This window comes from Drosophila hydei, unplaced genomic scaffold, assembly GCF_003285905.1.
Source record: "Drosophila hydei strain 15085-1641.00,03,60 unplaced genomic scaffold, DhydRS2 tig00000149-arrow-pilon, whole genome shotgun sequence".
NCBI lineage: Eukaryota > Metazoa > Arthropoda > Insecta > Diptera > Drosophilidae > Drosophila > Drosophila hydei.
Genome location: NW_022045678.1, coordinates 4,011,027 through 4,038,899, shown reverse-complemented (window position 1 = coordinate 4,038,899; position 27,873 = coordinate 4,011,027). Strand labels below are relative to the sequence as shown.

The window sequence follows — 27,873 nt, the reverse complement described above, 5'->3', positions numbered from 1 at the left end:
TTTTTTTTTTTTGTATTTGCAATTGTGTGTTTTTTTTTCTATATCTGTGAAGAAGGCTCTCTGCTTACATACCCACAGGCGCCAGCTGTACGTAGCGATAGATATATAGTCGATAGTCCTTGCTGGCTAGAACAACGCTGCCATCATCCATGAGCGCCACGTCGAAGCACTGGGCATGCTTCACCTTCGATTCCAGCGCCGAGATCAGCTGCCCGTCCTGTGTGAAGATCGTCAAATTGAAATTGTTATGATTGTCCGCAATAAGAATTTCGCCATTGGAATTGATGCCGACGCCAATGGGGTAGTTGGTAATGCCCTCGCCGCCAATCTGTCGCAGATACTGGCCCTCGTAGTTGAAGACCTTGACGCAGTGCGCCCGATTGTCGCTGATGAAGATCTCCTGCTTGTCGTTCACCACCACGCCATTGGGGAACTCCAGATGCTTGGAGCAGCCGAACTTATGCAGCACATTGCCATTCTGATCAAAGATAATGACGCGCATCACCTTGCATTCGACGACAATGATGCGGCCCTTGTTGTCGACGGTGACGCCGCGCGGATGCTGCAAGATTGTGGCACCAAATTTACGCACAAATTGTCCATATTGATTGTAGATCTGGATCTGGTGCGTCGGCGAACGCTCGGTCACAATAATATCGCCCGAATTGCGCACAACAGCCACACGGTTCGGGTAGAGCAGCTGCGAGTCACGTTTGCCGCACTCGCCGAACTGGAACTTGAAGCGTCCCTCCTTGTCAAAGATCTGGATGCGATGATTGTTCGTATCCGCCACGATGATATCATTCTGTGCATTCACTGCCACGCCGCTTGGCTCCGTGAATTGACCTTCCATGACACCGAACTCGCCAAATTTGCAGTGATAGATCATCTTCTGTCGCTTGATCTGCGACTTGGGTGGATATATGGAAGCGGAGAGCAGCTTGCTGGTCAAATCCAGCAGCGATTCACTGCTGACTGCGCTGCTGTTGCCATTCCCATTGAGGTTCACAGAGGAGAGACTGGCAAAGGCATCCACAACAGCCGAACTGCTGCCGCCGCCGCTGCCGCCAATTGTTGCAACTGTTGTCGTATTGAACAGATTGTCGCTGCCGCCATTGCTCCACTTCTCGTAGGGATTGTAGTGTGTCATGCTGCTGGCACGCTTGGGCAGCAGCTCACCAAAGTGCTGCAGATCGCTCAGATTGCGCTCACGTCCGCCCAGCAAGAGGCAGCCATTTGTGTAGACGCTGCTTCCATTGCTGTTGCTGCCATTGCTGCTGTTATCGAGCAGACTGCCCAGGCCGAGGCCTGGCAGCAACTGTTGCTGTTGCAACTGGAGATGTTGCTGCTGCTGCTGCTGCTGTTGATGATGATGATGGCTGCCTGCACTGCTGGCGCTGCTGTTGCTCGCACTCTGCGTGGGCCGCGCAATGGGCGGCTGCTTGCCATGACTGTGACTGTGACTGTGACTCTGGCTGTGACTTAGGTGACTGTGACCCAGACTGAGGCTCGATTCGGAGCAGCTGCCGCTACCAGGGCCGCCGCCAGTGCCTCCAGCACCATTACTGGCGCGTATGTAGCCAAAGGTGTTGCGCACGCCCGCCTGTATCGATTGATAGTTGGACATGAACTCCAGGTCGAAGGGCAATTGCATGTCCTGCACGCCCGACTGCAACTGTTGCTCGAGCGTATTGCGTAGCAACAGGGCCTCGGCCAGCAGCGACGATTGTACGCCATTTGCGGGCGAGCGCTCGACAGCCTCGCAGGCAGCCAGGCACTTGTCAATGATCTCCTTGGAGCGCTGCATCCAGACCGCATTGTTGTTCACCTTAGCCGTGTAGAGCGTCTCCAGCTCCTTGACCAACTCGGTCTTGCGCTCGTCCAACATCGAGGCAAAGAACTGATGCGTCTCGTTCAGCTCATTGTGCGCCTTCTGATACTGCTGCTTGACCTTGGTCACGCTCTGCTCTGCACTGCTGGCCACAGCCACGATCTCGCCAATCTTGCCGCGCATATCGGCGAGCAGCGTCTGCAGCGCTGCCTCATTGTGGCTGCGGCTGCTGCTGCTGCTGCTGTTGCTGCCGCTGCCGCTGCCGTTGGTCGCCACAGCTACAGCCGGCGATTGCACATTCTCGAGCTCATGCAGGCCCGTCGAGTGCTCCAGGACGATGCACTCCTTGCACACCAACGTGCAGCAGGTGCGGCAGCTGAATTTTAACAGCTCATGCTTGTGACGCGCGCAGAAGACTTGTCGCTGTTGCTGCTGCTGTTGTTGTTGCTGCTGCTGCTGCTGTTGCTGCTGCAAATGCGTTGTGTAGAGCGTGTCATGTTGCTGCTGCTGCTGCTGCTCTTGTGAGTTGTTGGCTGCTGCTGCCAACACAATCTTCGATAGCTGCGACATGGGCTGTGCTTCTGTCAGTTGTGCCTGTTGCTGCTGCTGCTGTTGTTGCTGTTGCTGTTGCAGCATCATTGTCAATGAGCTGGCATACTTGAAATCGCTGGAGGCCGGATTGTTGCTGCTGCTGTTGCTGCCGACATTGCTACTGCTGCTGCTGCCGCCGATGCCGATGCCGTTGCTCGTCGCCTCGAAGCCCTTGATCAGGCAGACATTGTGGCCGTTGAAGCAGTGCATAAACTCGTGCGCTGTCACACAGTTGGCGCACAAATAGCTCTGGCAATCGAAGCACTTGGCTACGGCATCACTGCTCTTGCTCGTGCAGGCGGTGCACCGAGCAGGTGCGTTGTTGCTGCTGCTGTTGTTGCTGCCATTGTTGCTGTTGCTGTTGCTGCCTTTGCCAGCGCCAACGACCAAGCTGCTGATGCTATTGCTGCTGTTGTTGCTGGGCAAATTGCTGCCAATGACGCCGGGTCCATTGCTGGTGACATTGGAGCCGCTGATGACGCTGCTGCTGGTGCTGCCGCAGCCACTGAGGCCGCTGGTCGATGAGCTGGACGATGAAGAGGACGACGACGACGAAGAGGAGCAGGATGAAGAGCTGGCCGACGAGCTAGATGACACTGAGGCCGAAATCGGATGATGCCCATTGATAACGGTCACATCCTGGCGCACCTTAACGCTGACCTGACTGCCAGCTATATATTCATCGCTGCAGATCGCCGAATCGCTCACTGGCGGCGAGGAGCCGCTCAGTGTCAGCGGCGAGTCCGACAGATAGCCGGCATGCTCATATGATTCAATCGAGTTGGCCCCACGCATGGAGTCCAGCGATGGAGTCGGCGAAGACGCCATCGTTCTGTGTGTGTAATTGGGTGTCTTGAATGTTTTCTCCTCTTCTTCTTCTCCTTCTCGATTCACTTTTCAATTGTCCACAGTGTCTCCTTCTCTGTCTGCCACTGGAAACACCTGGAAATTTAAAATTGCAATTTTATAAGCTAAGCTTGAATATGAAATTGAATATGATAATTGCATTGAGACAAAACGATGACATTTCATAGACCAAAACTAAAGATAAATGTTTAACGAGGAAATGCCTCACATCCCTCAAATCTTAAATAACTAAAAAAAACACTAGTATCAAAAAAAAAACTAAAACTTTTCTTTCTGAACTTTCTAAGCAATTTGCAGATATAAAAAAAATATGGCCTAAACAAGGTAATAGCATAAGTGCCTTGGCCCAACAACTGGCACAACTTAGTTAGAGGCCCACCCCTTCACCCTTCCTCTACAAGTCACGTTCTTTTGTTTTCGTAGCACCCTTTGTGTGAGTCAGCAAAAGTTTTGCAGACCTTTTGCGCCCCTTTAACAAAAATTATGATTCACCTTCTTTTTGTAACATAATTTGTAGCTAATTGTCCCTTGGTAATCCCCTACACCGTGCTACAGCCCCTCACACACACAAACGAAACTCGTTTATGAAGCGAAGAGACTCTTCTACATTTGCCAAACGGTAACAAAGTGCTTTTTAACGCAATTCGAGGCTGTACACGGGCGGCGGTGGCGGTGGGGGTCTCCCCTCTTGTCATTCGTAGTCTTGGAAACCCCCGACTCACAGTCCAGCCAAAAATCCACTCTTCCCTCCCTCGACTTTAGCTATCAACAGGAAATGCAATAAGCGCACGCACAAGGGGCGCTTGAACTACTTGCCGCCGGCAAAAGAGGGTGCACAACCCCTCACAGTAAAACAAAAAAAAGAATAACAACAAAAAGTAAACAAGCGGCGGCGGCGGCAATCGGACAAGGAACTTTTCTAGATTTTCATTTCCAGCAATATCCACACAGACACACACACACACGCGCAAATACAAAACATCCGTCAACAAAAGCCACACTCGAAGAAGTTGGGAAGTGAAAGCAAAACGGCAAACCGAAACGAAATGGAACGAAAATCAACCCTCGAAAAAGCGCCCAGTGAAGCGGCAAAGCAACAAAGCGCGCTCCCCAAATAATAACGGGAGTTCGGTCGAGTGTGGAAGAGCGAGCGGGGATTAGGTGGGTGCAACTGTCTAGACTGAATGTATGTGCACATTTATCACGCACACAAACACACACACACATATACTCGCACACTCATACACTTACACACACATACACTCGCACACTCACACGAACAGAGCCTGCAAGAGGCATTGACTTACCTTTTTTGTTGTATTTTTTTCGTCTCCGCTATTTTATTTTCTCCTCTGTTTTTGTTTTTTTTTTCTTTTTTTTTGCATTCGCTTTTAATGCAGTCAAAAAATTAATGCCAATATGGTCCTTATTATTGTTGTAGTTGTTATTGTTGTCGTTTTGTCTCCATTTGTCACTTCCGCTCGATTGCTGTTGTTATTGTTGTTTTCGTCTACTATTTTTGTATCATACTTTTCGGGTGCTGCCAATTTCAGTTGCCAATTGTGAATTGCGTTGCGCGCACAAAATGCTGCAATGGAAAAGCGAACAAAAGCACGTTTAGTATTTTCGAATGTATCTCAGAAATAGATTTTAAAATAACATTTCTCTTTTATGATCATTGCCTATGCACTTTTCACAGTTAGTCCCTGGAACAACAACACGGAGCCGTGGTAAATGACAACGCGACGCGTTTGCGACGCAGCTCCCTGCAAAACTAACTTTGCGCATTATTCAGCGACCCGGGTAAAGCTGCCAGGAGCAGCAACAGCAGCGGCAGCAGCGAAGTCGACGTCAACGTTGACAGAGACAGCGACTGCGCTGCTACTGCTGAGAGTGCGTCTGCATGTCCTGTACACTGACGGGCAGAACGACAACAAAAACAACAGCAGCAGCGCAGCATCAGCAAATGCAACGCTGCACGTTGCTGTGGGCGGCATAAAACAAAATTATTCCCAATTACCAGCCGAAACAAAACACACATATATACACACATACATACATACATACATACATACATACATACACACACACATATACATACATACACATACACATACAGAGTTGGGAAAAATCAATATTCATATTTACAGTGCGCACACGGAAAGACAGGCAAACACAGGCAACAAGGCAAACGGCAACAAGCGGCTTCGGCTTGTATATGCGTGCGAAAGAGAGAGAGAGAGAGAGAAAGAGAGATAGAAGCATAAATGCCGAACTGTTGAATGCCGGCCCAACCGGTCCAAACTAAATTGTACAGCCCCCGCCGAGCCGTGTTCTGTCCGTGCGAACAGAGCAACCCTTAAAACAATATGGCGTCGGCCACTCACCCACTCAGACCACCAACTAAAAGCAACAATTTTCCATTGCCGACCACGAAGACAGCGACGCCGCCGTCACCGACGCAGCGCTACAGGTTGCGAGCTCAGAGAGTGAAATGTAACAGGAAGCAACAGCGAACGATAAACCGATAACACGGCACTCTCCTCTCTCTCTCTCTCTCTCTCTCTGTGTCTGTCTCTCGTGCTTTGCAGCCTTGCGCATGTTTTCCAATTTTGGGCAATGACAACGACCGCGCCAAATACAACAATAAAAACAAACTGCGCTCTCAGTCGGTGCTACTGCTACTGCTTGTTCTTCTTCTAATGCTGAGTGGGCGAGAACATACTTTTTCGCCTATGCTGCCGGCGGCGCCACCAGAACTTTCGCGTCGAATTCGAGCAACTCGCCTTGCCTCCGCACCACAACGCTCAGCAACGGTTGCAGTCTAACTGCAAAAAAAGAGAGAAGTTATTTTTCCCTTTTGCATGTTGTTTGTTCTTTTTGTTGTCACAGTGCATGGAAAATGCTAGCAATGACGCGCAGACAGCAGATACCAGAGGAGAATTACATGCAGCATACAAAAAACATACATACATATATATATATATATATATATGTATGTATATGTGTATATGCATTTGTGTGTGTGTATTTGTGTTTGCAAGTATATTTAAATGAATTTATGTAAGTGCATAGCAAAAATTTCTCTACACGTAGACAAAATAGCCAGACACTTCTTACATTAGCGCATACACATACATACTTACACATGCATGCAGTGAATAATCAGATGTATACTCACACACTCACACATGTACAAGTAGCTAGCTACTATTTTGACAGTGTTGCCAACTGTTGCAATTAAAGTTAATTTTATTTAAGATGTATATATTATAGCATATACATATGCACATTCGTACATACTTATTTATTTTACATATTTACTTTTTTGTAAAGTAAGATCATTAGAAATTCTAAAACTTTACGATTTTTTTTTAAATTGTGCACATGCAGTAAAAATCAGAATTTTCTTATGTGCAGTAGTCGATCACTACAACAAACAGCTCCGTTATTATTTAACATTTCCTCTTTTTAAGTGCAATCACTAAAAACAAAACTAAGGAACTAAACATTTTGTTTATTTATCACGTCTTAACGAAAGTAGTACCAGCTAATACCATTGATCGCACATTCATATAAATACAGTTCTGACTCAATACATAGATTTTCATAGGCGAACAATTTCAACAGGTTGGTTAATAATAAACTTATTGCGTGACACTTTCCACTGCTGAAATAACAACAATAAATAGTATGGCAGTAGTTGCTATTTAGACACCTATGACAGAAACATATAAAAAAAAAAAAACATTTATATATATATATATTCATATATATATATATATATATATATATATGTTTATTTATTTATTTATATATTTATATATATACGTTTGTACTAAATTACCAATTGATAGTACGACCTGGCAGATTAGATTAGCAAATCGGGTCTGCACGGGTTGTACGATAATGTCGTGTGATATATGCATGTTCATATAGACTAGCACAGATAGTTGAATTGTATATTATCATGACAGCAAAAGACAGAGCGCGAGAGAGGGTCGAGCTTTATGGCTTTGCCATATGTTGGCTCTTAGAATGGTTGATGGGAAACATATACAACAAATTCCAGAGGGCCCGTAAAAGCATTTAAAAATAGGATCTCATAATAATAATAATAATAATCAGGCAGTCAGCCTGATGGACTGGCAATACACTGCACTACACTGCACTGCACTGAGGGCGTGCGTTTGGGTCATTAAGTTCAAATATGCACAGCACAGTGGGATAGATGGGTGGGAGGTAGGAGAATGGTCTGTGCACTGTTTGACGTGTAGAATACAAACACAAACTGCGCAGCCATTACTAATGCAAAACAATTTGTAAAAGATTATTAATTTCATGCCTGAAAAATGTGCACAGAAACAGACGGAAGCAAAGTACTGAAAGAAGAGCGGAATGATGATGAGGATGATGATGATGATAAAGAAGAAGCATAAGTAGAAGTAGACGAGATGCAAAACAGCAACCAACTACATCAGCAGCAACAAAATAATATCAAGTTCAGGGCAGGCAGACAGGAACAAATGGGAAGGGGTAACTGCAAACAACAGTGGAATGCGAGACACAATAAATTGCAAACAATATAAAGCGTAACAGCCAAAAGAAGTTCTGCGGAAAATACCAAAATGCAAAAATGCATTTAGAGTTTGTTTCGTTTTCGCTCGCATACATGCAGACTCACCACACACACAGAGAGACACAATTGAGCAGCATTACTAACAAACGTTTCAATTCGTATCGTTCCCTTCTAACCATTTGGGGTTGCAGCAGCAACAGCAGCAACGACAGCAGAGTTCAATGGTACCCAGCGGCAACAACCACAACAAAGCCAAAGAGCATGACACAGACGCGCAAAAAATAGAAGCCCAGTACAAAGCGCAAACTGTAAAACAGAACAAAGCATGCGAAATTTGCGACGACGACGAAACCGTTTACCTGCGCCATCGTTTCTAAACGGGCTGCAGCTGCAGATACACATACATAAACAAGAGAACTTACTGTATATAAGTATACGTGTGTTGGTGAATGTTCCTAGAGTCATGGACGTGGCCATCGACAAAGGTACCGCCTGCCAGCAGCGTGTCTGGATAGAGATGGTGAGCCGTGCACGACCCGCGTGATGCAAATTTTTATTTGCCATTTTTTCAGTCGAAGCAAACCCAATTCGTTGAATTTAAAGACATTGTCAGCACCTTTGCAGCTCCCCCTTTTGCAAAACCTCAGATGTCGCGAGCTATGCGTCAGCAGCATGCGACCCCAAAGCAGCGACTGCAGCGGTAGCGGCAGCTGCTGAATGAAATTCATTTGACGACGGCGTATTTTATTGAACAAGAAGACAATGGCAAACGACCCCCCCACACAAGGGAGTTGTTTTATTGTTGTAGGAGACGACAGCGATACAAGACACTAAGAATGGCAGACAACAAGAGCGAAATAATAACAACAACAACAGCATCCAATTTAGCAGACAACAGCCACACAGTCGCAGACACTCCATGAACTGCTGCCTCTACCAGCACCAATTCTTATTATCTCCCCACTATCCTCCCGCTCGCTCAGTCTCCCTCTCTCTCGCTCTGTAGCTGTCTTTTTCTCTTTAGCCTGCATCAGTAGCTGCTCTGTTTTGCTCTCCTCCTTACAGTCTGTTCGTCAGCTCAACGTCGTGCTACCATTGCATTTAATATACCCTGTATTTTGCGTGCAGTTTAATCGAGCAGTATCGTGGGCAGTTGGAGAAAATGCCTGTACTTGCATTTTACATAGCAATACATATTTTTCCGACCTTAATTATATCCATTAGTTGTTGTTATGTACAACTTTATATGTTTATATACTTTATGCCTAGGGTATCTTATTATCAACCAATTTCTTGTATGTTTCAATTTTTTTTCACTCGTTTTGCATTACGTTTGCTTTCTTACTGCACTCTGTAGTGTCTGTGGCTCGTAAGCTGGGCTGTCGGCTGTGACTCTCCTGTTAATGGTAATGGAGTTAAATGTGCTTGTTGTCCTACTGTTTACAGTGGCGTGCTTGCACATTGTGCTCGCTCAATTTCTGCTGCACACACACACACACGTACATATATATCTATATAGTGGAGCACTTTGCACTGCGCAAAGCAAATTGATGTATCCGAAAAGATCATGTTTCATATCTGTACCACAGTTGGATTGCAGCTATAGTCTTGTTGCAGCGAATGCATCCAATCAAATGGTACGTGTCTGTTGGTACGTTTACGTGTAAGCTTTTGATAAATATTTACTATCTACTTTAACATTTCCAATTAGAGTTGTACCACTTTTCGTTGTGTGTACATTGTACATATCTACATACATACATATTATGTTTGTATCGTTCTTTATCTATTACGTGGAACTCGAACGCCCCAACGGGGCAACTAAACAAGCGCAACTTTTTGATAATGAAAATATAAGAAATTGGTACACAAAGATTGAAATTGGAATGGAAAGTGTTGCAAAACTTTACAGAAAAAACAATAAATAATATATATATATGCATATATATATGTATATATATATATATATATATATATATATATATATATACAATACACATGAACATGTTAAGCAAGTGCCGAAAGAATATATAAATGCATATACGATCTTTTACTGTATTCTGTATTCGCGTCAATATATTTAAGCATTTTTATGTCAGTGTGCACAATTGTATGGGATGCGAGTGTGCGATGCTAGATGCTAGTGTAACAGCCATAGGGCGACACCTTTTCGATCAGACAAAATGCGATATGAAGCGTGAAGCAACCCACATGGAATACAATATCTAAATAAACACATTTTAAACACGAGTTTCGATTTTGCTAAACGTAAATAAAGAGCACACACATAAGCACATGTACACACGGCCGCAATCGCAATCTTTTAATGACTTGGAAACCAGCGTGGCTCACACGTCGTCAATCAGTCAGTTCGTCACTCAGCCAAGTCGTCGTTTCGTTGCGGCGTGTGAGTAAAATTAAAGAACATTGCCGTAATAATTTGATTTTAAAATATATACACAAAGAAAAAGAAAAAATTAAAGAGAGAGGAGAGGAGAATAATCGACTCATGTTTTTCTTCCGCATCGACAGCGCAGTAACAGTGGCGGCAGAACAGTGCTCAAGAACAGTTAAAATCTTGATCATTGTTTATACAGTTGCTGCCGAACAAATAGGCACAGTGCAAGGTCGCGCCCCCGTAAAGGTTGTCGCACCTTTCGCCATCTACCCATCTGATTATTTGTGAGTGGTGCAAGGAGAATATTATTTCAGCTTAAGCTTGTGTTTGCTTATTCAATTATTCGTAAGAGTTGAAAAAATAATCCGTGAACTCTGATAAGAGACCCTGGGAGAAATTAATTGAATCCACAAGGGCACATTTACTAGTGATGAAAATGGTTTATCAGCAGCATATTAAAGTCTCGCAATATTGATGACATCTCGTATATAATTTGTGAAGATACCAAAATTTAATCATTCTTTAATTTTGTATTTATGCTTAACTCTTTAAATCACTCTATCATCATTCTATAAATATATGTATATATATAATTATTTAAGCCTCGTCATATGTCAAAACTTGTTTATCTTTGGCTACATACTAGCCTTTAGGCACTGACTAGTTTATACACTGGGCCTTAATTTACAGATGCGACTGTAGGCAGGCCGTCAAACAGCGGTATAAAAGATACAAGACAACAATAAGAAATGAGATAATAATAACAAAAAATGTGTAAACGTTAATACAAACAACACAAAACGCGCGGAAAAAGAACAAACACACGAAGCAAACCAACTTCTAAAAGCAAGATGTATAAATATTGTTGTTGCCGTTGTTGTTGTTGACTGCATTGCGCCGTATCCGTATTCCAACAACAAACAAATACATTCATAGCCTGAGCAAGTGAAGCGGTATTCATTCGTAGACAAATGAGACGTAAAAGGAGAGCAGGAATAACGCAACACAGAAACAAATTCATATACATGTATATATACATATATATATATATATATATATATATATATATATATATATATATATATATATATATACATGCACACAAACAAACGAGACAGCCACGCACTCACGTACCACGTACTCAGCGCGCCGATTCTAAACAAGTTGATGAACTCTACGACGCCGACGCTGCTCTGCTGCTGCTGCTGCTGCTATTAGTGCTTGTGTTGGCGTCGTATGGCGTGTGTAGAGAGGAACAGGAAAAACAGTTTTCATACGTACATAAAAAGACAAGCGTGCGACGCTGCACTTTTATTTATTTATTACACTATTATTAATACTTTTTTTATTGCTGTTTTGCTTTGCAAACTCACACGTATAAATATTGAAATGTGCAACAACCGTTGGTAAAAACGTACGACACAGCGCGACGGTTAATGATGGGCGAGACGACAACGGACACAACGAGGACGACAACGTTGTTTGCGTGCACACGTTGTTTATGCGGCAAGCGCAAAGAACTGAATGAGAATGGGTAAACATAGAAGAATTTTACAAGATTCAAGCGATGGCATGAAACAGTCGCCACGAAATGAAATAAAATGAAACGAAACGAAACGAAACGAAATGAAAATGTACACCAGGCCAAAAACTCACACAACCAGTTCGGCGCGCACAAAACAGAGACAAAGAACGCAGCGCTGCCGAGCGGCATGGTAGCAAAATCTAGTTTGGGGGTCCCACAACACAGTACAAAATGCTCGATACGCAACGAAATGGCACATGGAACGTACATGAGGAATGTATTGTACATAGGCCAGAAGCGACTGCGCTGCCAGCGATGAGACTGACCTCTGACAACCTCCTACACACAAACATACACTTACACACTCTCACATACACACACACATTGAGTACAGTGACAGAAGTACAAGAGTGAGAAACAGGCAGAACAAACATAAATTGCGAGGAGAGCAGTGCACTCCATTGCGGCAGGAAGTTTGTGTGCATATGTATATATGGATGTATATAAAGAGTAAAAGAGAAAGAGAGAACGGGAGTATACGAGTTGCAACAGAATTAAAAAGAAAACAAATTCGGAATATGCTTTATTAATTTAAAAATAACAAACATATTATAGCCCATGTGTATAGGCATAAATTGTGCGCACTAATTGTAATTCTCCTCTCCCGTGTATTGTTGTTGGTGTAAAAAACGTATAGATCAATATTGCCATATCGACTGATTGATAGCGTTACCACTTTGGATAATCGGCTACATTAATAAGAACAGCAAAAGCGAAGAAGTAAAATTAAAATGTGCTATTTGTTGTTGCTATGTAGATAATGCAAACAAATTTATATGGTCAAGTCTACAACTCGTCAACAATATAAATTATAAATAAAACAATCAGATTGTATATCTGCTAGTCGCTATACACTGATGCAATAGGAAAAATGTAAAAGTCTGCGCAGCAGTAGCGCATGGCGACGCTTGCGTCATGTGCGTTAAGCAAGCTTAAGAATAGCGCGCAGCGGCAGCGGCAGCGGTAGCGGCATCGCCAGTGGCAGCGCGCACAACAAACCAGTCTAGAAACGAGCGCGCGCTTAGCTTCAATACACGCACACACAAACACACACACATACGGAACGTATATAATTATGCTGTGTCTGTGTATATGTTCGCTGGCAACTATAAGGGCCTTAAACTTTGTTAAAAGTCAAGGTCAGTGATTTCTTGTGCGCTTTGGCCAACGTTGCCAACTTTGATTGAGTCTGCGCTGCGTGCGTACATATGTATGTGTATGCAACTATGTTCCAATGTTCCAATGTGTGTATGTGTGTATGGCTGTGTGTCTGGTGCTCGGTGTGTGACTCACACAGGAGGTGGCAACGCCGTTGTCGTTGGCAAACAGGGGCGTGGAAGGGCAGCGGACAAAGGCTGCTTGCTGCGCGTCTGCTTTATTTGTTCTACCCTCGGTCTGTCTCTCTGTTTGGATTCTGAGAATTATGGGTTCAAGTGCTATATGTATATGTATGCGTCTATATGTGCATGTGTGTGTTCGTGTGTATATAGCACAGGAAACAAGTGGAAAATGACACACGGCATCTCAACGTCTTATTTCATTTGCTTCGAGCTTAAGCTTCTGTGATCGATCTGCCTGCCTCGACGACTGTCCTTGCAAGCGGTTCATGAACCCTCAATGACGAACGCTACATCGTGCCAAAGTAACAAACAGCAACAAAAAAGGGGCGAGGCGATGCTCTGTGACGGCGGCAGCAGAAGCAGTAGCATCAAAGAAGGCGCAAAAAAGATCGTCAAGCATTCACATATTTTTACTATTTGCAAGTACATAATTACAAAAGTAAAAAAAGAGCTAGTTTGCCTACATAACAACAATAGGCTGCTAAGCCGGACTGACGTTGCGTTCCTTGAATTATTCAGCCCTAACCTCAAAACAGTTTTATTGCCGTATTGACAGACAATTCAATCGAACGCGCGCGCTCATTAAACACACAGCCAGCCAATTAAATGTCGGCTCGAGAGTGTGAGAGGGAGACAGAGCATGATGAATGCAGCGCCTCGGCCCTTTTAGCAGCTGTCATGCTCGCAAGCAGCCAGATGTTTGCTACGCACCGAGGGTAACCCAACCCAAAAACTATAAAAACAACAAAAATGCAGGCCATGCACACACACACACACACACACAGCGATTCTCACTCTCTTACATATATTTACACGCATACACATACATATAAGTTTGTTATGGCTTTTTCAATAATTTTGGAGGAAAAAGTGACACTTGAAACCGGAAATTAGGCAGCTTGTACCCGAAAAATTAATGCAGCTGTCGAGCGTCAGCTCTCCCGCTCTCCTGCTCTTTCTTCCTTTTGCTCTCAGGTGTGCGTGTGTGTTTGTGTGTGCAGTGGTTGTGTATGCAAGGCTTGCCTGCGAGGGCATTCGAAGAGAGCAAATGCGCTCTCTTGCAAAGGCCACTTAATTGCCGGAAGTATGAAAAAAAGCTCAATGAGGGAGCGACTTGTGATCGATTGTTAAATTCTTTTTACAGTTTATGAGCGAGTCTGACGCTTATGTTCGCTTTTTGCTTGATTGCGTAATAATATAGTAATCATTGCTAGTGTTCCTGTTTTTAACTACAGCTAGTAACTTCGACTGGACTAATAGCAACCCCTTTGAAGGTTGGAGTTGTGCATGTGGACTTACTCTCTCTTTCTCTCTGTTTGATACTCTCACTAGATCAGGCTTTACTCCCTCTCTTTCTCTCTCTCTGAGAGACACTGCGCTGCACTACAAAATGCATTTACCTGTAACGAGAGACACAAATAAGAGAGATTATGAATTTGATATGTTAGTTGATTATTTTGAGGTTTTAAGAATTCTATCCGATATTTTATACCCTACACATGCCAAAACGTTGACCGAATTCGAGAGATCTTCTCAGTTTTCAACGCCCACGATATCTTCTTACATTATTCCTAATTAGGGCAGTTCTTTCAACAATTCTTCCCCTCGCTTGGCCTTACGCTGACCCCAAATTTCGCGTTAAATTTGAGCCCAAGCTGCAGGAAATTTCAATCAGTCTCTCGCACACGTTGAAATCCAAATTTCTGCGGGTCTCTCGAAACTCTTGAGTCTGAAGCCCAGCTTGAGCTTGCGTTACTGGCGTTCCCAGAAATTGTTGCGAAAATTGTTTAAGGTCTCGGAAAGCAAGAAACAACTGACCAAATAAGCAGCAACAACAACAACTTTAATAATAATAGAGCACAAAGCAGAACAGAAACCAGTGTTAAAATGACATTAGTTGGGGACAAGCGCACAGACAAACATACATAATACAAATAAATACGTTAACAAAACAAAAGTCAACGAACGGCTAAAAATTCACGAACTTGAAAAAAAGTGGCAACATCGACGTAGACGCTGACGCAGACACCGGCAGCGATGTCAATAAACCAACTAACCGTCGACCCGCGTCGTTGTCGTTATGCGCCGTTGTTGTTGCTGCTTTTAGTGCGTGTGGAGCGCTTAGAGAGGGTCGCCCATGAATAGCCAAACGGCAACAAGAACAACAAACACATCAACAATCAAAAGCCCAAAAGCAGTTAAATTTATAAACTTGTTGCTCTCGCACAATCACACAACCAAAACAACAAAAACAATAAATTACAAACACGAGCTTTGTGGGCACGGACTGTAAGCCCACCCGGTTGACACCTCTAGAATAATATAGGTTTTTGTACCACATATAGGTTTTTGTACCAATTACATATGTACCAAATTTTCATTTTAAGATTTTAATGGTAATTATATTGTTGGTTTTGAACCATTAGCATTTGAATAAATATTAAAGATTTGAAGTTTTCAAATCTATACAAAAGTCTATAGTTTGTATATTCTTTTTAAAGAGAATTTAAGAAGAGTACATTTATAGTACCTTTATAGCATGTGTTGAGCGAATTTATTGCCATCGCCAACATTTCGTGGTGATTAACGTCCTGTGGTGAAATACGCTCAGCTTAAATCGGAAGTCGCGCTCGCTCTTTCTTGTTCTCTCTATCTTTCTACCTACTTGTTCTCAGACACAAGCACCCGCATGGCATACAAATTTACTTTTGTACGTGCAATATGATGGATGCGTCTGCCCCGCTTCTTCTTCTTCCTTTTCTGCTTATATCTGCTACACTCACCGTCGAGTGATTTGGCAGATATTGAATTTCTAGTATGAAGGACAGAGGACTGTCTGAAGATTTATGGCTGCTGCTGCTACTGATGGCATTAGATATGTATGTGCATATGTGTGTGTGTGTGTGTGTGTGTATTGTGGGCTGTAAAGCTCTTAAGTACACGCATTAATTTTAACAAGTCGCAAATATAAAATGAAACCCCCGCCTCATCCAACACAACTTTATGTTAATTACAAGCCCGCTTTGGGACAAAAATGAAATGAAAAAAGAAAAACGCCCTATAACCTGCGGTACATGCAATACCCTGCTCGGCATGTGACACTCTATATAGTTGAATCATTTCAAACTGGGGTAAGCTATTGAAATTCGATTTGCAACCAATCTTGAGTATGACATGAAAACTTTTTAAGTTTATGCTACATATTGCCTTTAGAATCCGATAAGCCTTCTGATAGGGTATGCAACAGCAAACACTTCACCATGGGGCGCTGCGAAGGGTGGTATTTAAAGCTTTGTGTGTTGGTGGTGGATAGCGGATGGTGTGAGTGCAATGTATGTAATTGATGAATGCCGTTAATTATGGGCGGCTCTAACTGTCACTTAAGGTTAATTTCACAGCTGAGCAGAGGAAAAAAAAAACAGGAGTCTTCCCTGCGTACATGGAACAGCTTTTAATGAAAATATTAATAGTAACATTTTTGCCTAATATTTTCTTTAATTTTGATTTACTTGCTTCTATCACAAGACGAAATTAAAAAGAATATTTCCACAACTAATTAAATTTAATTTGCTTACCAATTCGGACAGATACAAACATATATTTCAAGCAAAGTAATTATATTTCTAATATAATCATTATTATATTTTTTGTATACATATTCCCACTCGTCGAGAGAACTTCCCATCCTTCGCATTGAGACTTCTGCACAGATCGCTCAGTTCAATGCCACAATGATTACCCCCTCTAGCATAAGTTTCCAAGTTTCAGTTCCAGTTACCATTTCGTTCCTATGGCAAAACACCATTGCGCACTGTTTTGCTTCTGTTGTTCTCGTGATCTTCGCGCGGTCGCAGCCGCGAGGGCGGGCGCCGTTGTAGTGCAGACTAAGAGCAAGAGAGAGAAAGAGGGGAAGAAGGGGAGATACGAGAGAAGGCGCTGTTAAGCGTCTGTTCTTTTGTTTCAAACCCGTTTATTGGCTCTAACACTGCTGCGACTGCGACTGCGGTTGCTGTTGCTGCCGATGCCCAGAGACTCTCTGCCTAGGCAGCATTTCAACTTTCAAAAAGACAAAGTCAGCGCCAGGTTATGCATAGTACAAAAACATACATACATGTGCAAGTATGTATGTACATGTGTTTGAATGTATTGCAACCCATCTCTTTCCCACTCTCTCTTTCTCTTTCCCCTTTCGCGGCTGCTGACGCTGGGTGAGCTTTGCTCTTGGCTAAAATGAGTGTATTTAGCTTTTTGGTTATTTATCTGCTTTTGAAAATTTGTTGTGTTCTTGCTCTTCTTATTTGGCTATTTGGCGCAATCTTCTCTTGCTTTTCGGCTCAGCGCATTTATTTACTTAATTCTGCTTGCCTGCTCCTCCCCCTCGCCAACGCTTCCCATACACACACACCAAACCGTTTCACAATTGTCATTAGGTTCTGTTCTGTTCTATTCTGTTTGTTTCTTCTTTCACCTTTGCATCCGTTTCACAGTGGAAATTTTGGCAAAAAGGTCAACGTTCATAATTGTTGGAATTAAAAAGAACCCAACGAACCGCGAGTTCAACATCTACACTACTCATACTCCCAATTCGTAGATCCACATACACACACACATACATTTGTTATTCTTATTTGTTTCGACAGAATATTTTCATAGGAAATGGCAGGTTGGAGTCGCTTGGATAATACTCAATTTCAATGGAGTCGTCGTCCACACCTCCAAAAGTGTGCATCGCTGCTTTTGATTTTTCCCGGAAAGTTCGCTGCTTCTGAAAAACTTTGGTTTCTATGAAGTATTTTGCATATGCATCAATTACCGTCTGTTCTTTGAACTCAGCTTTTCCCCCATGGGAGCTCAGCAGCAGCCCGTTTTCGTTTTTATGAAAATTTTCTCATATTTCGGCTCTGCATTGGCAAAATTGTAATCGGTATGGGGAGATATTTATCTTCTGATTCCTGCCTTATTCAAACAACTTAGATGTAATATCACGAAAGATTATTTTTTTTCATTATTTGGCTTTTCCTTACCACAGTCTTTAGACTTTTGGTAATATTTAAGAGCCAATTTATATAGCTACAAAAAAAGATATCCAAAGAGTGTATCTTTCAATAAATATAAGAACAAATCTTTCAAAACTCTAAACTTTGCATTCGTGACTTTTTCTCTTTGGTATTATACCCTGATAACCCAATTTCAGAAAATGAGTATTCTTCGACTCTAACCAGCAGCAAATAGAAAGTTAGTATCCAATATTCCAAGACAAATCAGGGGCAAAACAGAGCAAATGTTATTATTAATTGTTGTTGGGGAACTATAATCTATGAAGAATATTATGATGCGGAACTACATATACTTAACCTAAATTTAAACTTGATTTTTGTAGAAAAAGAAGCAGATATGTGCGATAAAACGCCAGTGGTTCGAACCCCTTTGTGGTGTCCTACTCGTTGACTGTGACGAATTCAAGTAGGACAAGAATTCAACATTGTCAACTGACTTTGTATGTAAAAAAATATATTTATGGAAGATCATATAGATTTAACTAGTAAGCTCAGCATTATCAAAAGGAGGGAAACTAGGATTTTACCATTGCAAAAGTATTGGCTGAAACATCTGATGAACATTTTAGCAGCACTACTAATTTAAACTTCATAAAAAACTTTTCATTCATTCTTGCTTAATTATCTATAAGGTCGTATCAGATGACATGATTTGATGATTGGGCCAAAAAAGTGACAAAAATTCCAATGCTTATTAAAAAATTATTAAATTGCTTCCAAAGAAAATAGAAATGTTATCTAGCCATTGCATATTTCCTATTCTTATCATTTCTAACTGATAAAAGACTAAACTACATAAATAAATAACAATTCCGAGTGTTTTAGTGGGAAGGACTCGACTAGGAGACACCCTGTCATGTAGACTTATACATAATAAGCAGACACATATACATTCTTACACAATCACATACTAAATTCGAAGATCATTGTTGAATAATTTGAATGAACTGAAATATAAAGTCATAAATCAGCGGTTTTTAATAAGTTCCTAAAAATTTCTCACTTCCAGACATATAAACCAATACAACAAGTTTTTTACCAAAACCATCAATTTGTGGCTCTTATGGTATTATAATATATGGTTTTAGGAATATATTAAATATAATAAAAACTTTTATTTTTTTAAGTTTACACAATTTTTTATTCATTCAAATGTGCAAGGCCATTTAGTTAGTTAATTTTAATGTGTCTAATATAATTTGATTAATCTTCTATTTAAGAACTGGCTTTTTTAAATTTTTAAACTACGCGTCAAATTTGTATTTTCATATGATTAATTTTATTTTTTTGGTCCAAATGAATTTTATTGCCCCTCGCCACGTTTGTGCTTATGGAGAATGCGTGTGCTCCAAAAGGTCAAAGGGTTTGGGCTCTGTAACGTTCTATGCACACTGATTACTCCAGAAAATCGGTAAACCCTCAGCTGAAGCAACATCTCGAGTGTTTCGGTTCCGTCAAGCAGACAAAATTGAAACAATTAAATTATGTTATATATAATTAGAACTACAAGCATACATATACGATGCTGACCGCGGCGAGAGACACGCCTGCAGCACAATAAGCATGAAAAACCATTAGCAAAGCTCTGCTTTGGGTTCGGCTCTGGGCTTTGACTCTTGGCTGTACGACGATGAACTCGCGACTTGTGCGCCGATCCGTCAACAGTTCACTATCACAAGCCAAAAGCAACAACAATAACAATAGCAATAGCAATTACAACAACAACAAGAACAACATTCTCAAGCACCCAGAGGCCCAAGCTAAACGGAGCGAAGCAGCGGAAAAGAACGCCAGCGTTGGCGTCGGCATCAGCGTCCAACGCACGAACATTGACCTTCATTAAAGAAGAAGCAACAGTCGACGTAGCAGCAGCGCGGCAGAGCGCATAGAGTTAAAGCTCTCTCATTCTCAAACTAATTGCGCACTGTTTTTACCCTGTACAATGTACAATGAAATGGGGTATAGGAAACTAGCTCGACTGCTCTGAACATGCATATCGAATAAATGTTAAACGAACTAAGAGAAAAGTTAAACAATGCAGTAAAATAGCTATGTATAAGTAAAATAACAATTTATATATTTCTAAGCAATTCATTTTAATTTTAAATCTGTCTTTACTTGAACTAATATCTATAATTTACAGGGCATTTCACAGTCAATCAACTCAAACTTAACATTTACTTTATGTATTTTGCTGTTCATCAATCACAATCCCAAGCGCACGCACACACAGGTACACGCACACAAACGAAACGATGAAGCAAAAGACAGACGAATAGACGCTTTTGCGGAGGGGCCGCGGCTTCCTTTTAATGCCATCCTCTTCAAGCTCGCTCAGCTATGCTTGCATGCCTGCCTGTTTGCTCTCTGTCTCTTTCGCTACAATTACAAATTTTGGTTTAGTGCTTTGCATACAGCAATAAAATCAGCTTAATATTATTTAACAGCGTGACATTTTACAGCTTAGCTAGTCGAAAATGCGCTGCCGAATTTTTTTCTCTTTTTTTTTTTTGGGTACATTCACTTTGGGCCGCTGAATCATCAAGCCACAAATTGCTTTTGTTCTTTTTGTGTTTTGCTTGTGGCTGCAAAAGAATAAATAATAAGCAAAGCAACAAGAATGAATATATCTAATATGAAATCAGCAACTCAGGCTGGACAAAATGAAAACGTGTTTCTTTCTGTTTCTTTTGCGAGCCGAGAACAGAGCCTGAGCAGAAAGAAACTTTGCTTCTAGAGCCTAGGCGCAGGGGGGGCAGGTGCGCGAGGGTTGCTACACACGTTGTGCCGATCACTTTTTGATGGCAAAGCGAATTGTGAAATCATTTCTATTTCTAAGCAACAACAGCGGAAGCAGCAACAACAGCAGCCGCCGCCGCACAATTCAAAAGCTCACAAAAAGAAAATTATGCACACACTCATACAAATACACATACACAGGCACATTATATGTATATTGTATTATTTTATATTATTTGAGTTTGGTTCTGTGCTTTGTTTTTATCAGCGAGACAAATTTCAAGCAAACTAGAAAACAAAACTCTGATAATATTTAAATAATATATATATATATATATATATATATATATATATATATATATATATATATATATATATATATATATATATATTTTGTCGGGTGCTACTTGCCGCAATATGGCAAACAGATTTGAAAATTTTTAAGTCTTAGTATATGATGCATCAACCAAGCTACATGATGTTATTGTTTGATTTGCAACAGCTGTCTAGTCTGGCTAAGACCGCCGCAACCAGAACCCCAACAGCAACAACTACAAGCAGAAGAACAACTGCAACAATCACATGACAACAGCAGCGTGTGAACTTTTTGTGAGCTCAAACCAGACAAACAAGAGCGCCAAGAAAAGAATAAAACACTACAAGACAGCAAGACAGGGAGAGAGAGAGAGAGAGAGAGAGAGAGGGAGAGATGTACATGTTCATATGTATATAAATCGTACACATATACATATACACACATACTGCATGCCTTTGTATCGCTGCCTGAAGATGTGGAGCCTTGAATCACATGCTCAGACAGTTCCAAGAAAAGTAAGGGAACAAAAACTATATTCAACGACGAATTGATGCTCTATTTAGGTATGCAAAAAGACTTTGAACTGATAACTGTATGAAAACTTTATAAGTCAGTAAATGTAGCCACGACTGATCAGTCTTTATGCTGGGCGCATAAAAAAGCTCGTAAATGACTTCGTTAGAGATATTTTATACAAATCATTAAGATCTTTAATTAATAATCTAAGAAATTTTTACTTAACAGCTTTCTAAATTAATAGATCAACATATTAGTGTTATATATATATATATATATATATATATATATATATCATTTCTATTTTCTATTTTCAATACTATATATATAGTATTGTTTGTTTGTAAACTATACAAACAACATTTGATACTGTTTAGCTTAGGATTAAAATGAAGTCTGCAGATGCTTAGCTTTAACAAGCAAACAACAGCCTTTTAAAGAATATTTCCCATACAAGATATGGTTTATATACCCAGGGAACATCTTAAAAATTATGAATGTCAATAGATCATGTAAATAAAATTAAGATTTCTACACATGCCAGCAATATATAAGAACTTTGCGACTCATTTGTTGTTTCTATACACAGCAGACGAAAGTATACTATATAGAGCCGATTGTGTACTGTTTAAGAATATATATATATATATAAGGCATTCGGAAATAGTATTTTTATGCATTACACGTTTCATGACACAATGTAAGCATACCCAAATTGGATGCCTCCACAACATTAGCATAGACGCCTGAAGCAAAGTTTTGGACTGAATCGGAATACGCTGTTGGAAACTGAAATCGGAACTCGATCTTAAATTTGTAAACGTTAACTAAAAGAATACAACAGTTCGAAGTCGCGCAGCTGAGTTTATATAACAATGTGTGTTTTTTGGTCTATTTCAAAAATGTTTTCCATTTTAAGATATTACTAGGTAAGCAACATACAGATCCGCTTCTTTCTTATGGTTTATAATGGTATTGATGATATCGAATATCATATAGCTAAAACTAATAAACTTTTATGAAGATATATGTGCTCTATAAATATGATATATCGCAAGTCATATGAATGAATCAGCTAAATAACTTCAACTTTGCATTTTGTTTCTAGTGTTTGCCCTGAAGTGCATTATTTTAAGCTAAAAATAAAGTTAAATAAAAATTTGACCAATTTTTTTTTTTAGAATTTTAGAATTTTACTTTATTTTGTCTCAAGTATTCGGGTTGGGCAACCTGTTCGAACCCTTGCTGCTCCTTACAACACTTCCTCGCATCGGGGTAGGCAAACAGAAATACATTACAATTTCCCACGAACCCTTTAGGGTCATCAAAATTTCTCATATACACATTGTTAGGCATAAAGATCTAGATTTACAAGACAGCCGCCCTGTAATAGCACTTTCTCGGCCATATCACATTTACATATTGGACATGCGAGAGAGAGAGAGAGAGATAGAGAAAAGCGTGAAATTTCGCATAACTTGAACCCCTGCTGTTTCCCAAGGAATTTGAAACTGTAAACTACCCCTAAAAGTTCCCTACCAAAATGACCTTTAATGATGATGTTCTGATTGTGGCCTTTGTCTGAGTAGCTGTTCCTGTTGTTTGCTGCAGAGCTAAGGAAATTACATGGCAAATCGTTCTGTGCGAAGCTAAATGCCATTTGCTGTCAAGACCAAAAACAGGAAATGCCCGTACGTCTGTCCGGCTAGTCTTGACATTACAATATCTAACCACGCCCATCATCACCCAGCCATTTAGCCAAGTAGCTATAAAAAGTTTTATGGATATATATGCATTATATAGGTACATATATATACACATGCACACGTATGTGTGTATTTTGTACCACTGTGCAATTAAAGCCGTCTTGCCTTTATGACATCATAAAGGTGTAATCGAAGGTGCATGCATATTTTATTATATGACCATATACGGAGACATATGTGGACGTACATACATACACATACACATGTATTTAGATGTAAAAGCACAATCAAGCGAAATTCATAAGGTTTAGAGAGCTGCTCCAACTGTTCCCCCTACTTAGACATATGAAAATCAAATCAACAAGGGTTGCCATTGTGTGTGAGGGGGAGGTATAGGGCAGTGCGTTACTTGGGGTCAATGCACAAAAATGCGTAGAACGTGCTGCATGCGAAACGGCGAGGGTGACTAGCGAAAAGGAAGCCGCTACCCGGTTTTCAATTCTCTGCTTTTTTGGTACGTTTCTGTCTGGAATGGTCCAGCGCATACCGTCTGTTCTCTCTCTCTCTCTCTCACACACAAACAAGCGAACACACACATATAAGCACACGCACGCACACGGCGCAAGATGGTGGCGCGAAAGTTTATTGACCCCACGCACAAACCGACTTGCGATATATATTTTGGGGAGGCTGCAGTTGATTCTTCTCCTGCTTCTTCTTCTTCTTATACTTGTTGTTGCTGCTTTCGTGCAAACAGCGCCCCAGAGGGTTGATTAGCAACGCCGACGTCCCCCCCAAACGTAAGCTCTGCACCACCTTCCATCTATTTTGGGGCATTAATATTATGGCTGACATGACTATTTATTTATTTGCAAGACACTTTCTCCCTCTAATGCTCAACTAGGGGTAGTGGTGTCGGTGGTGGTGGTGCTGCTGCTGCCGATGGTGGTGGCCAGACAGACGTCTGAACCAAAAAAAAAAAAATGAATAAATGAAAATAATAAAAGCAAGCCCAAAAGGATCAAAGCCAGACATACGAATGTTATAAATTTTTGTTTTGTGCGACGGCTGCGATGAAGCGTCGAGCTCTGTGTATTCCACCCTTGCCAAAAACACAAAGCAACAGCCACAATAACAACAACAAGTAAAGGCAGGATAAATAAGCGAGAAGGGCAAAAATGCAAGTTGAAAAAGTGGCAGCTGTAAAAGTAAAACAATAAAAGAAGGAAGCAGAAACAGGCAATGGCAAAAAGTGAAACGAAAACGAAATGAAACTGCACAGGCCCATACATACACAACACACATACAAACGGAAACTGTATATATGCATGCACACTATGTATGCTGCCTAGTACAGGACATTGCCGCTGGTGGTAGCCGACATATACATATACGTGCATACTCTCATATAAATATAGTTTATACAAAGTCTACCTACGTAGATAAACATTAAAGCAGTTTCGATAAATAAATGCAATGCAAATGCATTCATTTTTATCGATAGTATGGTATGATCTGGCAATATCATTTAAGCAACTTTAGTTTGTTCAATGTGCAGCCCTGGTGGAAAGGACTCAAAATAGGGAACTTTGGATGTACTCAGCATTGTGCATCCAGTCGATCACTTGAACAGCTACAAAAACAAAATTTAAAAAAACTGGACGTCGCACTGTTAGCAGACCTGCGCTAGCTGCGGCTATGTTTGATTTGTTGTTGTTTTTGTTGTTATTTCTGTTGTCTGCTCTCGTGCTTTGCTTTTTTACTTTTTGTGTTGGTTTTTGGAATTCTAAAAATGCCACCGTCGCCTCCTGCCTGCAGCTCTCACGCTGGACGAACGATGGCGTTCAATGTCCTCTTCGTGTTTGTCTTTCGCTATAGGTACACATACACATACATACATATGCTTACACATACACACACACTTTTACATATTTTTATATCCATATCGTCGAAGCCGTATCGGATGCAGGCTGCTGGGCAGTCTGGGCGAATCCAAATTTGTAAGCGGGAAGGGAACGCCAGCCAGCAGATGACAGGTTTTTTCTTCTCTTTGCTTTATGGTTGTGCTTTTTTTTTATTTCGTGGTTGCTGCACAGGATGTTGTCGTGGTATGTGCCATTGCCTTGTCTGTGTTGACGCCCGGACAGGGTTTTTAGTTTTCATGGTCTGCCGCGGTCGTCGTTGTTCCCTTGACAGCCAGCCAGTCAGCAAATGATGCTGGCAAAAAGCCTGTGACCCGGCGAGACACAAATAAGTTGACGTTCGTACATACCTACATTCATGCACACTCATACACAAATATGTTTGTATGTCAAAATCAGACAGTATTTCTGTCTCATTGTTTCATATATTCTTCCCCTTATTTAAAGTAGGGAACTAAAAACGAAGTCAGCAAACAAACTTATATATCATGTATTTACTATTTTAGATATTGTTTATTAACTAATTAACTAATTAAGATCATTTACCCCTGCGAATGTATGAATGTACAAGATGAGTCTATTTCGGAAGTGTTTCCAAAAAAGAATATGGCGTGAGTTAAAAAATTGCATTTCCTTTCAAGTCATATTAACATCATTGCTTGTATAATAAAGAATATGATCCACATAGCTCGATCAAACAAAATGCCATATGTTGATGTATATGAATAAAGCAGCAGCTGTAATGAACTTAAGAACACACATACACACTACTATTCGTATGGTTTTCATATACACACGTTAGTATGTATATATGTATGAATGCAAATGCACTTCCAAAGGGTTCAAAGCATAATGGGGGGAACGAACAGAAAATGAAACACAGACTAGACCAAATTGCAAATTTATATATGTGTATGTATATGAAAGAGGAACGCATTACGTTTAGTGAAACATGAAACGGCGCCAACCAACGGCACACACATATACACTCATTTAAAACTCCGCTATTACAACACACGCTTCAAGTGTATGTGTGGGTGTGGATCTGGATTGGACACCGGGACGTGAGAAACGTTTTGAGATAACGGAACACGGTTTTGCATTAGTCACCACCACCAAAGAGACAGGCGAGCGAACAGTCAAAGACAGGCTGCTATAACAACAACAGATGTGAGCAACGATGATGACGACGCTGCCGCCGCCACCGCTGCCAGCGACTCCACCACCACCACCAACAAACAAATGAGCCGCAAGGCATTATTTTCTGGCAGAACATGTACAAATAAAAATAAAAATAAAAATAAAAATTTAAAATAAAAGTGGAATCAAATGCAAATGCGGCGTAGGGTGGAGAATTAAACGGCCTAGCAACTCTAAAATTAATAATGTATGTACATGTTCACGCTTTTATGTACATATTAATATGCATATGTGCGTATGTATTGAAATAACAGCGAATAAAAAAGAATAACAGAATTGAGCGCTGGCAGCGAACTGGTCTTCTAGCATACGCTTCCGCCTTTGCGCACGCTCGGCGTCGGCAGCGCAACTGCTGCCTGTGTGCATGAATTTGCATAATTTGATATTGTGTGAGTATGTGTGTGAAACATGTATAACAAACACGCACACTGGAACGTATTGTATACTATACAACGAGGGGAGGCGTGGTAATCACAATAAAAAGAAATTCAGAAAAAATGACACCTTTTGGCTTAATATATTTTCAATAAAAGTATACTTATGTGCACTTATGTACACAAAGAGCTGATTTGAAGTTTTTTTTTCTTATTTGATTTATTTGCTGCTTTTGCACAAACCTGTATTCCATTCGGCGTTTCTGTTTTGGTGCTTGTTGTTATTGTTGCTTCGCTGCAGTTTATTTTCGCCGTTTCTTTATTCCTGTCTGCATTGACGCACTAAACGAAGTACTGCAAAAAAGTCTTGTGCTCGTTCGAAATGTCGGTGCTTTTTGCTTTTTTTTGGAGCAATACGACGATCACGACGTTCACGTTAAATGCATTGCACAAATAATTATGTTTGCAGTTGCATTTTTTTGCCGCCTTGCTTTGCATATCATGTGCAGTCGTTGTGTTTCTTTTGCCGCCTTTTCTGCTGTATACGACTTTTTGTTGCTTCCAAACACACACACATACGTACGCACAGCCACATGTATGCACTTGCACGAACACAAACACACGCGCGGCGTTTTAATGCTTGCAATATGCTTATGCTGCTGCTTCTGTTAGGTTTGGCAATTTCTTTTTTTTTTCGTACCAGCTTTGAATTACACTAAAAATTGATTAACGTATCATCGTTGCGCCCTAAATAACGATTGTACTAATTACAAAATAACAATGCTATGTTTATAAATTCGCAGTGATTAAGTTTCGAGCGTGTTCTCTCTGTCTATGGAAGAAGAACACGAG

The 27,873-nt window shown here is 41.1% G+C and overlaps 1 protein-coding gene across 7 annotated transcripts; it reads right to left on the bottom strand.

Moving 5' to 3' along the window:
- LOC111600170 (brain tumor protein) lies at positions 1–27,873 on the bottom strand. 7 transcript variants are annotated; one of them, XM_023316166.2, is made up of 3 exons: positions 27,265–27,873; positions 4,597–4,877; positions 1–3,364 (listed from the first exon to the last, which is right to left on the bottom strand). In XM_023316166.2, the coding sequence occupies exon 3, from the start codon at positions 3,248–3,250 to the stop codon at positions 65–67; it is 3,186 nt and encodes a 1,061-aa protein (XP_023171934.2). In that variant the 5' UTR covers positions 3,251–3,364; positions 4,597–4,877; positions 27,265–27,873; the 3' UTR covers positions 1–64. The 7 variants fall into 7 exon arrangements, with proteins under 7 accessions (XP_023171934.2, XP_023171987.2, XP_023171943.2 ...); XM_023316219.2 differs by lacking the exon at positions 27,265–27,873 and adding an exon at positions 14,491–14,509; XM_023316175.2 differs by lacking the exon at positions 27,265–27,873 and adding an exon at positions 11,640–11,775.

Bases quoted from the DNA above. Each gene is read 5' to 3' on its own strand.
- LOC111600170 (XM_023316166.2), bottom strand. From the start codon at position 3,250: ATGGCGTCTTCGCCGACTCCATCGCTGGACTCCATGCGTGGGGCCAAC.